Source organism: Nerophis lumbriciformis, linkage group LG03, assembly GCF_033978685.3.
Source record: "Nerophis lumbriciformis linkage group LG03, RoL_Nlum_v2.1, whole genome shotgun sequence".
Classification (NCBI taxonomy): Eukaryota; Metazoa; Chordata; class Actinopteri; order Syngnathiformes; family Syngnathidae; genus Nerophis; species Nerophis lumbriciformis.
This window is the reverse complement of record NC_084550.2, coordinates 23397501-23412500: the sequence shown is the minus strand read 5'-3', so window position 1 is coordinate 23412500 and position 15000 is coordinate 23397501. Positions and strand designations below refer to the sequence as shown.

The 15000-nt window shown below is 34.0% G+C and overlaps 1 protein-coding gene across 1 annotated transcript in view; it reads left to right on the top strand.

Moving 5' to 3' along the window:
- Positions 1 to 15000, top strand: part of LOC133581529 (vasoactive intestinal polypeptide receptor-like) — a 133308-nt gene that overhangs the window by 3180 nt on the left and 115128 nt on the right. Inside the window, exon 2 of the mRNA XM_061935550.1 lies at positions 4709 to 4802. Coding sequence (XP_061791534.1) covers positions 4709 to 4802 — 94 coding nt within the window. The remainder of the gene's footprint in view (positions 1 to 4708; positions 4803 to 15000) is intronic.

Genomic DNA, 15000 nt, shown 5'->3' with positions numbered 1-15000 from the left:
GTTTATTGAACAGGCGTCAACCCGCAGTCCGCGAGTATCTCATATGTGTGACTGCCATCTACTAGTCACACTTATCACTATATATGAACCATAATCTCTCATTTTTCCCTCTGGTGTGCAATATGTGAGTTCTTCTTTCGTCACTTTATTTGCACAAACCTATTTTTTTAATGTATCAAATATAAAAATGTAAAAAAATGTTTTTATTATTATTATGTTACATTTTTCAATAAATACAGAACTAAAATAAAACTACAGATAATGAATTTATATATGAACAATAATATCTCATTTATTTCCTCAGGTGTGCAATATGTGAGTTCTTCTTTCATGACTTTATTTGCACAAACCTATTTTTTAATTAATCAAATATAAAAAAAACATATATTTTATTTATTTATATATTTTTCCCATAAATACATAACTATAATACAATACAGATAATGAATGTATTTAAAATTAAATTATACTTTTTTTCATATTTGAAACATTAAACATTTTGAATGTATCAAATATAAATATATATATATATTTTATTAATTCATATATGTTTTCCATTAATACAGAACTATAATAAAATACAAATAATGAATGTATTTAAAATAACATTATATATTCTTTTATATTTGAAACATTTAAAAAAATTTAATGTATCAAATATTTAAAAAAATTTTTTTTAATTTATTCATATATTTTTCCCATAAATACAGAACTATAATAAAATACGGATAATGAATGTATTTAGAATTAAATTACTATTTTTTTAAATATTTGAAACAAACATTTTTAATGTATCAAATACAAAAAAATATATTTTATTTTTTATTTTTTTATTTGCAATTTTTCCATAAATATAGAACTGTAATAAAATACAGATAATGAATGCATATATATGAACAATAATCTCTAATTTGTTCCCCTCTGGTGTGCAATATGTGAGTTCTTCTTTCATGACTTTATTTGCACAAACCTATTTTTTATGTATGTATCAAATATAAAAAAATATAAAAACATTTTTTGTTACATTTTTATTTTATTTTTTTAACAGTTTTTCATAAACTTATTTTTTTTGGTATCAAATATCTAAAAAAAAATTATATTTTTTTTGTTTACATTTTTTTCATTAATACACAACTATAATCAAATACAGATCATTAATTTATATAATGTATGAACAATAATCTCACATTTTTTCCCTCTGGTGTGCAATATGTGAGTTCTTCTTTCATGACTTTATTTGCACAACCCTATTTTTTAATGTATCAAATATAAAATATATATATATGATATTTTATTTTTCCCCCATAAATACAGATCTATAATAAAATACGGATAATGAATGTATTTACAATACAATTATATATATTTCTTATGTATGATACGTTTGTTTTTAATGTATAAAATATAAAAATATATATTATTTTTTATTTTGTATTTTTTGCATTTTTCCCATAAAAAGAACTATAATAAAATACAGATAATGAATGTATATAATGTATGAACAAGAATCTCTAATTTTTCCCTCTGGGGTGCAATATGTGAGTTCTTCTTTCATGACTTTATTTGTACAAACTTCTTTTTTAATGTATCAAATATTTAAAAAAAAAAAAAAAAAAAAAAAAATTTTTTATTTTTTCCCCTCCATAAATACAGAACTATAATAAAATACGGATAATGAATTCATGTACAATAAAATTATATGTTTTTTATATATGATACATAAAAATTGTTTTAATGTATTAAATGTAAAAAAATAAAAATAAAAAAAATAAATAAAATATATATATATATATATATATATATATATATATATGTATATATATATACATATATATATATATATATATGTGTGTATATATATATATATATATATATATATATATATATATATATATATATATATATATATATATATTATTTTTTTTCATTTTTCCCAAAAATATACAACTATAATAAAATACAGAAAAATTAATGTATATAATGTATAAACAATAATCAAAAAAAAATTCCCTCTGGTGTGCAATATGTGAGTTCTTCTTTCATGAGTTTATTTGCACAAACCTATTTTTTATGTATCAAATATAAAAAAATATATAATTTTTTAATTTATTTTTTATTTTTATTATTTTTTTTCTTAAATAAAATACAGATAAATGTATTAAAAATAAAATATTATTGAAACATACTTTTTTTATGTATCAAATATAAAAAAATATATAATTTGTTTATTTTTTAGAATTTTTTCCATAAATATAGAACTAAAATAAAATACAGATAATGAATTTATAAAATGTATGAACAATAATATCAAATGTTTCCCTCTGGTGTGCAATATGTGAGTTCTTCTTTCATGACTTTATTTGCACAAACCTATTTTTTAATGTATCAAATATTTTTTTAAATGTTTTTATTTTTTATTTTTTATTTTTTCCCCTCCATAAATACAGAACTATAATAAAATACAGATAATTAATTTATGCACAGTAAAATTATATATTTTTTATATATGATACATCAAAATTCATTACTTTATTTGGTATCGATATATTTCTGTATCGACCCGCACATCACTATTAAGGATGACTTTTGCTTCATTGCCTCCATTTGTGCATTGTTACTTGTATTTTAATAGGATATTTCACGCTCTTATGTAACAGCTGGGGGTTTAGACAACAGCGACAGGAAAGCATTTGTGCAGAAAGTTGCTAACATTCTTAAAAAAAGTAAGCAAAAAAATATAAATGGGTTCATTTTGTTAGTTGCCGTGGTAAAAGTAGGTCATTTTCAGTGATGGAGGCCTTCATGACATTCTTACACAATTTCCCCTTTCATTTGATTATTATCTATCAACAAAATGATGGGAAAAAAACCTGCTTCAGAGAACTTTGGTCTTAATGCCACAAAATAAACGTTTGTTGTATCAGATAATATACAGTTAAGATCATGCATTTATTTTTTTATCCGTCAGAATAGAAATTGACACATTTTGTTTCCAGGCCATATAACATGATGAGGCGGGCCAGATGTGCCCCCCAGGCCTTGAGTTTGACACCTGTGACCTACTTTAAAGTAGAGTGGGAAAACTGGTTGACTTTATTTGCTTACTTTTGTTTCATTGTATCCATTTAACCAAAGGTGTCAAACTCAAGGCAGGAGCGGGGGCCAGATGTAAATAGCAGACTCGACACTGAGTCAAGTACTTGGCGGGGAAACAAGCGCTCATGGCGAGGGGTGTGAATCTTTAGGGCAGCTACGATTCGATCCGATTCCGATCCCTGGTGTGACGATTCGATTCGGAATCGATTCTTGATTCAAACAGATTTGGTATAATAACTATAATGTCACTTTTTCAAAACAGGTGACAGGTTAGAAAAAAATACCTCCGGTTGCATTGAGAGGGCCTAAAAACTTATTTTTAAAAATGGACTCTAATATAAAAAAATACATTTTGTTTTTTGAAAATAATGAACCGATTTCGAGTCGGAATGAATAAGAATCACGATTCGGATGTGAATTGATTTTTTTTTGTTTACCTTTTATCATCGCTGACTCAGCCGGTAATTTTGCCAAGCAAGCACGTCTGACAGGAAACGCTCGCAAGTACAGTACGACTCCCACTTTTCAAAAATGCGCTAGCTCGATGCTAATTTACATGGGATATGCCATGTAAATGCTGCCGATTAGCATTAGCCAATTTACATGGCGATTTTCAAATTTGGTAATGAAAACCGCAACAGCAGGTGTGTAATAAGTACGGTATTTTCCGGATAATAGAGAGCAGCGGTATATAAGCCACACCCACAAAATTTTAGAAGAAAAAAATATGTTCCCGTATATTAACCGCAGATATATACGTTTGTGAAATTTGTTATTTACAAATAAATATTTTGTAAATGTTTATTTATAAACCTTAATTGTTTCTAAATGGGGTCTATAACACGGCAGTTAAACGGCGGATCAAACAAAACAGAAGTCATCTTCATGGATCCACTAGCTGTGCAAGCTCGCTCTACAATCAGCTAAACAGACTCAAGTAAGAATTGTTTTAGTTATATTGTAAAACTTGCAAACGTTGCTTGGAGTGATGAATGAAGAAAATGTCCATATTAGCTCATGCTAACGACGCTAGCTTCATTACGGTACGATGGCATGTACAAATATGCACGGAAACACTCCTGCAGACATCACACTAAAAGTATCGATACTTTTAGTTATATTGTAAAACTTACAAACGTTGCCTGGAGTGACGAATGACGAATCCATTCGAGTAGAAACGGTATGGACGGATAAAAAACGTTGGAAAGCTCGGTCCAAACAGAAAGGCAGCGAACTTGTCCATAAGATGGCGCCCTAGCAGAAACAATAACACATTTTCAGTGCCTTTGCTTGTTTTTTCTTAAACTATCGGCAAAGAAAAATCCATAAATAGGCCGCACCGTTTTATAAGCCGCAGGGTTCAAAGCGTAGAAAATATATATAGTCTGGAATTTACAGGCTGAAGACTTGGTCAGGCTTAACGTAAGACTATTGCAGCGATGTAATACTTGCAAATGAGAGTTGAGTACGGGTATCGATTCCCAGGTGCCGGTGATTGGTACCGTATCGGTTGAAATGTGCAAGGTCGTGATGAAGGTGACAACACGCGTGCGTCGACACAAGCGGGCGGCGGTCGACCTTTCACGTCACCGGACCTGTTTTTCCTCCGCAGGTGCGCTCCACGCAGAACCAGATCTGCGACCTGGTGAAGGACATCGACAAGGAGAGGGACGCCTGCGAGGCCCAGATAGAGAACAAGACGACAGGTAAGACGTCTCCTTTGTTTGCTCATGGAGGCCACACCACCACCGCACCACACCACCGCTCCTAAGACAACACACGTTGCACATGTACTCTCCTGCTGCGTCACATGACCAAATAACACACCGCCATATTACACTTTTTTGTTTGGAATAGTAATCATCTTTTTTTAAATTTTTAATTTATTTATTTAATTGTATTTATTATTAATTAATTAATTAATTAATGTATTTATTTATTATAAAGTTCAACATTTACAAACAAACATATGAACAAGGACAATTAAAATAAGTACATAAACAGTGCGATACAGCACCAGGGGGTTGCTAATTCAATTAAGTAATAATAGTAGAATGTAAAATATATCTTATCAACTTTTTATATATTTATATGTATATATATGTATATATATATATATTTTTTAATGCACAACCAGGTTTTTTTATTAAATTTTTTTATTTTTTTATTTATTTAATTTTTTTTTAAATACACCTTTATTTTATTATTTTAATTTTATGCACAACCAGGTTTTATTGATTTTTTTGATTTAATTTATTTTTTTTATTTTTTAAATACACCTTTATTTATAAAGTTCAACATCTACAAACAAACATGAACAAGGACAATTAAAACAAAGTACAACAACAGTGCGATACAGCACCAGGGGGTTGTTAATTCAATAAAGTAATTATAGTAGAATGTAAAATATGATATCTTATCAACTTTTGTATTTATTTTTAAATTTTTTAATGAACAACCAGGCTTTGTTATTTTTTTTTTTAAACTTTTTTTTTTTTTTTTTTAATACACCTTTATTTATAAAGTTCAACATCTACAAACAAACATATGAACAAGGACAATTAAAAGTACAAAAACAGAGTGATACAGCACCAGGGGGTTGTTAATTCAATACAGTAATAATAGTAGAATGTAAAATATATCTTATCAACTTTTTATATGTGTGTATATATATATATATCCATCCATCCATCTTCTTCCGCTTATCCGAGGTCGGGTCGCGGGGGCAGCAGCCTAAGCAGGGAAGCCCAGACTTCCCTCTCCCCAGCCACTTCGTCCAGCTCCTCCCGGGGGATCCCGAGGCGTTCCCAGGCCAGCCGGGAGACATAGTCTTCCCAACGTGTCCTGGGTCTTCCTCGTGGCCTCCTACCGGTCGGACATGCCCTAAACACCTCCTTAGGGAGGCGCTCGGGTGGCATCCTGACCAGATGCCCGAACCACCTCATCTGGCTCCTCTCGATGCGGAGGAGCAGCGGCTTTACTTTGAGCTCCCCCCGGATGACAGAGCTTCTCACCCTATCTCTAAGGGAGAGCCCCGCCACCCGGCGGAGGAAACTCATTTCGGCCGCTTGTACCCGTGATCTTGTCCTTTCGGTCATAACCCAAAGCTCATGACCATAGGTGAGGATGGGAACGTAGATCGACCGGTAAATTGAGAGCTTTGCCTTCCGGCTCAGCTCCTTCTTCACCACAACGGATCGATACAGCGTCCGCATTACTGAAGACGCCGCACCGATCCGCCTGTCGATCTCACGATCCACTCTTCCCTCACTCGTGAACAAGACTCCGAGGTACTTGAACTCCTCCACTTGGGGCAAGATCTCCTCCCCAACCCGGAGATGGCACTCCACCCTTTTCCGGGCGAGAACCATGGACTCGGACTTGGAGGTGCTGATTCTCATCCCAGTCGCTTCACACTCAGCTGCGAACCGATCCAGTGAGAGCTGAAGATCCTGGCCAGATGAAGCCATCAGGACCAAATCATCTGCAAAAAGCAGAGACCTAATCCTGCAGCCACCAAACCGGATCCCCTCAACGCCTTGACTGCGCCTAGAAATTCTGTCCATAAAAGTTATGAACAGAATCGGTGACAAAGGGCAGCCTTGGCGGAGTCCAACCCTCACCGGAAACGTGTCCGACTTACTGCCGGCAATGCGAACCAAGCTCTGACACTGATCATACAGGGAGCGGACCGCCACAATCAGACAGTCCGAAACCCCATACTCTCTGAGCACTCCCCACAGGACTTCCCGAGGGACACGGTCGAATGCCTTCTCCAAGTCCACAAAGCACATGTAGACTGGTTGGGCAAACTCCCATGCACCCTCAAGGACCCTGCCGAGAGTATAGAGCTGGTCCACAGTTCCACGACCAGGACGAAAACCACACTGTTCCTCCTGAATCCGAGGTTCGACTATCCGGCGTAGCCTCTTCTCCAGTACACCTGAATAGACCTTACCGGGAAGGCTGAGGAGTGTGATCCCACGATAGTTAGAACACACCCTCCGGTTCCCCTTTTTAAAGAGAGGAACCACCACCCCGGTCTGCCAATCCAGAGGCACTGCCCCCGATGTCCACGCGATGCTGCAGAGTCTTGTCAACCAAGACAGCCCTACAGCATCCAGAGCCTTAAGGAACTCCGGGCGGATCTCATCCACCCCCGGGGCCTTGCCACCGAGGAGCTTTTTAACTACCTCAGCAACCTCAGCCCCAGAAATAGGAGAGCCCACCACAGATTCCTCAGGCACTGCTTCCTCATAGGAAGACGTGTTGGTGGGATTGAGGAGGTCTTCGAAGTATTCCCTCCACCGATCCACAACTTCCGCAGTCGAGGTCAGCAGAACACCATCCGCACCATACACGGTGTTGGTAGTGCACTGCTTCCCCTTCCTGAGGCGGTGGATGGTGGTCCAGAATCGCTTCGAAGCCGTCCGGAAGTCGTTTTCCATGGCTTCCCCGAACTCCTCCCATGTCCGAGTTTTTGCCTCCGCGACCGCTGAAGCCGCACACCGCTTGGCCTGTCGGTACCTGTCCGCTGCCTCAGGAGTCCCATGAGCCAAAAGAACCCGATAGGACTCCTTCTTCAGCTTGACGGCATCCCTCACCGCCGGTGTCCACCAACGGGTTCTAGGATTACCGCCACGACAGGCACCAACTACCTTGCGGCCACAGCTCCAATCAGCCGCCTCGACAATAGAGGTGCGGAACATGGTCCACTCGGACTCAATGTCCAGCACCTCCCTCGTGACATGTTCAAAGTTCTTCCGGAGGTGGGAATTGAAACTCTCTCTGACAGGAGACTCTGCCAGACGTTCCCAGCAAACCCTCACAATGCGTTTGGGCCTGCCAGGTCTGTCCGGCATCCTCCCCCACCATCGCAGCCAACTCACCACCAGGTGGTGATCGGTAGAAAGCTCCGCCCCTCTCTTCACCCGAGTGTCCAAAACATGAGGCCGCAAATCCGATGACACAACTACAAAGTCGATCATAGAACTGCGGCCTAGGGTGTCCTGGTGCCAAGTGCACATATGGACACCCTTATGCTTGAACATGGTGTTCGTTATGGACAATCCGTGACGGGCACAAAAGTCCAATAACAAAACACCACTTGGGTTCAGATCCGGGCGGCCATTCTTCCCAATCACGCCTCTCCAGGTTTCACTGTCGTTGCCAATATGAGCGTTGAAGTCCCCCAGTAGAACGAGGGAATCACCCGGGGGAGCACTCTCAAGTACTCCCTCGAGTGAATCCAAAAAGGGTGGGTACTCTGAGCTGCTGTTTGGCGCGTAAGCGCAAACAACAGTCAGGACCCGTCCCCCCACCCGAAGGCGGAGGGAAGCTACCCTCTCGTCCACCGGGTTGAACTCCAACATGCAGGCTCTGAGCCGGGGGGCAACAAGAATTGCCACCCCAGCCCGTCGCCTCTCACTGCTGGCAACGCCAGAGTGGAAGAGAGTCCAGCCCCTCTCGAGAGAACTGGTTCCAGAGCCCTTGCTGTGCGTCGAGGTGAGTCCGACTATATCCAACCGGAACTTCTCTACCTCGCGCACTAGCTCAGGCTCCTTCCCCCCCAGCGAGGTGACGTTCCACGTCCCAAGAGCTAGCTTCTGTAGCCGAGGATCGGACCGCCAAGTGCCCTGCCTTCGGCTACCGCCCAGCTCACATTGCACCCGACCTCTATGGCCCCTGCTATGGGTGGTGAGCCCATTGGAGGGGGGACCCACGTTGCCTCTTCGGGCTGTGCCCGGCCGGGCCCCATGGGGACAGGCCCGGCCACCAGGCGCTCGCCATCGTGCCCCAACTCCGGGCCTGGCTCCGGAGGGGGGCCCCGGTGACCCGCGTCCGGGCGAGGGAAATCTGAGTCTCGGTTCTTGCATTTCCATAGAAGTCTTCGAGCTGCTCTTTGTCTGATCCCTCACCTAGGACCTGTTTGTCTTGGGAGACCCTACCAGGGGGCATGGAAGCCCCCGGACAACATAGCTCCTAGGATCATTGGGACACGCAAACTCCTCTACCACGTTAAGGTGGCAGCTCAGAGAGGAGTTATATATATATATATATATATATATATATATATATATATATATATATATATATATATATATATATATATATATATATATATATATATATATATATTATTTTTTTTTTTTTTTTTTTTAAATGCACAACCAGGTTTTTTTATTTTATTTATTTATTTATTGAATTTTTCTTTAAATACACCTTTATTTATAAAGTTCAACATCTACAAACAAACATGAACAAGGACAATTAAAACAAGTACAACAACAGTGTGATACAGCACCAGGGGGTTGTTAATTCAATAAAGCAATTATAGTGGAATGAAAAATATGATATCTTATCAACTTTTATTATTATTTTTTCTTTAAATGCACAAACAGGCTTTATTTTTAATTACATTTTTTTAATACACCTTTATTTATAAAGTTCAACATCTACAAACAAACATGAACAAGGACAATTAAAACAAGTACAACAACAGTGTGATACAGCACCAGGGGGTTGTTAATTCCATAAAGTAATTATAGTAGAATGTCAAATATGATATCCTATCAACTTTTAATTTTTTTTTTTATTGTTTTTTATGCGCAACCAGGCTCTATTTAAAAAAAAAAGAAAAAAAAAAAAGAAATGTATGTTTAATTTTTTTTTAAAGTTCAACATTTACAAACAAGGACAATTAAAACAAGTACAACAACAGTGTGATACAGCACCAGGGGGTTGTTAATTCAATAAAGTAATTATAGTAGAATGCAAAATATGATATCTTATCAACTGTTTATTTTTTTTATTTTTTATTTTTTTTTATGCACAACCAGGCTTTATTTTATTTTATTTTTATTTTTTTAATACACCTTTATTTATAAATTTCAAGTTAAAGTTAATATAGTAGAATGTAAAAAATATGATATTTTATCAACTTTTTATTTTTATTCAATTTTTTTTAAATGCACAACCAGGCTTCATTTTTATTATTATATATTTTTTAATACACCTTTATTTATAAAGTTCAACATTTACAAACAAACATGAACTAGGACAATTTAAACAAGTACATAAACAGTGTGATACAGGACCAGGGGGTTGTTAATTCAATAAAGTAATAATAGTATAATGTAAAATATGATATCGTATCAACTTTTTTAATTATTTTTTAATTTTTTAATGAACAACCAGTCTTTATTATTTATTTATTTTTGTACTTTTTGTTTCTTTTTTTTTTAATACACCTTTATTTATAAAGTTCACCATCTACAAACAAACATCAACAAGGACAATTAAAACAAGTACATAAACAGAGTGATACAGCACCAGGGGGTTGTTAATTCAATAAAGTAATAATAGTAGAATGTAAAATATGATATCGTATCAACTTTTTTATTTATTTTTTAATTTTTTAATGAACAACCAGTCTTTATTATTTATTTATTTTTGTACTTTTTGTTTCTTTTTTTTTTTTTAATACACCTTTATTTATAAAGTTCAACATCTACAAACAAACATGAACAAGGACAATTAAAACAAGTACAAAACAGTGTGATACACCACCAGGGGGTTGTTAATTCAATTAAGTAATTATAGTAGAATGTAAAATATGATATCTTATCAACTTTTTAATTTTCTAAAAGGTTTTTTATGCACAACCAGGCTTTATTTTTTTTAAATTATTATTATTATTATTATTTTTTTAATTAACCTTTATAAAGTTTATCATTTACAAGCAAACATATGAACAAGGACAATTAAAACAAGTACAAAAACAGTGTGATACAGGACCAGGGGGTTGTTAATTAAATATAGTAATTATAGTAGAATGTAAAATATGATATCTTATTAACTTTAATTTAATTTAATTTTTTTTAATGCACAACCAGGTTTTATTTTTTTTAAATATATATATATATATATATATATATATATATATATATATATATATATATATATATATATATATATATATATATATATATTTTTTTTTTTTATTTATTTTTTTTTTTTTAATACACCTTTATTTATAAAGTTCAACATTTACAAACAAACATATGAACAAGGACAATTAAAACAAGTACATAAACAGAGTGATACAGCACCAGGGGGTTGTTAATTCAATAAAGTAATAATAGTAGAATGTAAAATATGATATCGTATCAACTTTTTTTTATTTATTTTTAATTTTTTTAATGAACAACCAGTCTTTATTATTTATTTATTTTTGTACTTTTTGTTTCTTTTTTTTTTAATACACCTTTATTTATAAAGTTCAACATCTACAAACAAACATGAACAAGGACAATTAAAACAAGTACAAAAGCAGTGTGATACAGCACCAGGGGGTTGTTAATTCAATTAAGTAATTATAGTAGAATGTAAAATATGATATCTTATCAACTTTTTAATTTTCTAAATTGTTTTTTATGCACAACCAGGCTTTATTTTTTTTAATTATTATTATCATTATTTTTTTTAAATTAACCTTTATAAAGTTTATCATTTACAAACAAACATATGAACACGGACAATTAAAACAAGTACAACAACAGAGTGATACAGCACCATGGGGTTTTTAATTCAATATAGTAATTATAGTATAATGTAAAATATGATATCTTATCAACTTTAATTTTATTTTATTCTTTTAATGCACAACCAGGCTTTATTTTTTTTTAAATAAATAAATATATATATATATATATATATATATATATATATATATATATATATATATATATATATATATATATATATATATATATATATATTTTTTTTTTTTTTTTTTTTTTTTTTTTTTAAACACCCTTATTTATAAAGTTCAACATTTACAAACAAACATGAACAAGGACAATTAAAACAAGTACAAAAACAGAGTGATACAGCACCAGGGGGTTGTTAATTCAATAAAGTAATTATAGTAGAATGTAAAATATGATATCTTATCAACTTTTATTTATTATTATTGATATTCGTTTTTTATTATTAAAAAAAGATTACAAAAATTAATACACCTTTATTTATAAAGTTCAACATTTACAAACATAAACATATGAACAGACAATTAAAACAAGTACAAAAACAGTGTGAAACAGCACCAGGGGGTTGTTAATTCAATATAGTAATTGTAGTAAAATGTAAAATATAACTTTTTTTATTTAATTTTTTTATGCACAATAAGGCTTTTTTTTCTTTTTTTCAATACACCTTTATTTATAAAATTCAACATCTACAAACAAACATGAACAATGACAATTAAAATAAGTACAAAACAAACATAACCAAAGACAATTAAAATAAGTACAAAAACAGTGTGATACAGCACCAGGTTGTTAATTCCATAAATTAAAATAAGTACAAAATAAGTACAAAATAAGTACAAAAACAGTGTGATACAGCACCAGGTTGTTAATTCCATAAAGTAATTATAGTAGAATGTCAAACATATACTGTATATGTATGTAGTAATGTGTATAGTTATAGGCTCACACAAGTTGTGTAAATAGTTTAAATTTGGAACACAGCATCATAGTTTTCACAGCTTTTTGGTTGCTAGAGGTAGAAAGCGTTTTAAAGTCAAGTTCTAGCTCTTTTTTTAAAGGCACAAAAAACAAAACTCAGCCAATAATATAATGAGGTTGCAAAGGTAAAATTGGGAATATTAATCATCTGGATGATCATTTTTGGGGGATTTTTCCTGTTTTTAGTTTCCTCCAATCAGCTCCCTCCTTGCAGGCGTGTCCTCCAGGTGTGTTTGCTGCTTCTGTTGTCTTAAGAGCTTCTTTGTTTGTACTTCCTGCCTCTTTTTGCTTCCTCTATTTGACTTTACTTGACATTTATGTCCATTAAGTGTTTTAAATACAATTATACCTTAACGGTGATTGTAATCTACGTTTAAAACACTTCTTTCTGGTCTAGATCAGTCCTACTCCAATTTTTTTTCCACCAAGAAAACACTTGGCTTGACCAACATTAAAATACAGTAGCTTAGTTTAGTTTAGTTTAGTTTATTAAGGATCCCCATTAGTCTACACCGCAGTGGAGACTATTCTTCCTGGGGTCCAGGCAAAAAACATCACACAATCACAAAACAAAAGATTACAATGCAGTACAATATGATCAATAATAAAATGTTGTAATACAAAAATAGCAACAACAAAGAACAAAAAAACCCCCCCAAAAAACAATAACTTCGACTTTACATAATAAAGTTCATACCAAAGATAAAAAGAGCAATATAAAATTAAAACTGCAAGCAGCGATGGACGGGACCGACTTTGACGGCTCATAAAATCCAAACCGGAGCAGTATTTAAAACTCTTTCATCAACTTTTAATCAGAAGGGTTCAATCTCTCTCCTGTGCTAATTTGAAGCCGACACGACAAACGCGCTCAGAGGAGATAATGTGACTGTTTTTACTCAACTTTTGTTTTGAAGGGGGAATTGCAGACTTCCTGTAAATTTGTGCTGGGGGTTGTGAGTGAATAAAATCTCGGTCTAAGTTAGACCTACATAGAGGTTTTTGTTTCATGTCTCTACGACATTCCTACTGGGAGTTATAGGCAGTTTTGTCTGTGTTTTCTTCCTAGGGGGCGTTAGAGCGCAATTTTGAGTTTTGGGGTTTGGTTTTTTGATTAGATCGCAATTTTCGCCAGTCTTGATGTGTGTGTCCAATTTGGTGAGTTTTGAAGCATGTTAAGGGGGTCAAATTACAGCTCAAAGAGGCGGCGGTATAATAATAAAGAATAAATAATAATAATAAAACGCTAGAAATACAATAGGGTTCTATATATATGTATATTTTTGCAAAAATAAAACAAAGGACCAATGGCCTATAATATACACATTAGTGTACCAAAGACAAACAATAAGTGACGAAAAAAAGTACAATCCATCCGTTTAATAATAATAATAGATTTTATTTGTAAAAAGCACTTTACATTGAGTAAACAACTTCAAAGTGCTACAGTGTATTAGAAAAATAAAACTATAATAAAAAATAAATAAAAACTAGAACAGCCAAATAGCTAAAACTAGTATGCATATATCTAAAAAAAGGCTTTTTAAAAAATAAAGCTTTTAAGCCTTTTTTAAAAGCATCCACAGTCTGTGGGGCCCTCAGGTGGTCAGGGAGAGCATTCCACGGACTGGGAGCGGCGGAGCAGAAAGCCCCATATATATCTCCCATTGTTTGTAGATTTTCTACTGCTTGTCCCATAATCAGTAAAATAGTCAATAATCAATAAAACCAGTCATGACATTAGGTACAATCTAGAATAATCTCTTTCCGCAATACTTCTCCTCTTAGTCTATTCTTAGCCTAGTAGACCTAAGTACTCGTTAAAAACAAGGCAGAGGTTTTATTGAACGAGTATATTTTTATATTTTTGCCCCCTCTAACATTACACGCCGTTCGCACAGTCACACTGTGTAATGAAGTGTTTCCTTGGCGTACCACGAGATGGAGCTTGCGTACCACTACCACAGTTTGAGACTCACTGGTCGAGATCAGTGTTTCTTGACTATAGGGCGGTGGTCCGTATGGGCCGTCGTGGTATAGTCAGTTGTAGTACACTTTTCCACCACTTGTGGCAGTAATGACGATATCAAACAAACAGAAGAAGTCCGGAGATAAAGTCACAGAGAAGTTTCTTAAGCGCAAAAAATTATGACTAAAATGGTGAAGCTGTATTTACATTTGCACTTTAAATTGTATTTATTTATTTAAAAAAAAACATAAATATTATTATCATTTGTTTTCAAATTAGTTTGAATTTATTCATTTTTAGTACTGCTAAATATTTTGCAGTATAATTGATTAGTATTTATTTTTTGTTTTATATATATATATATATATATATATATATATATATATATATACATATATATATATA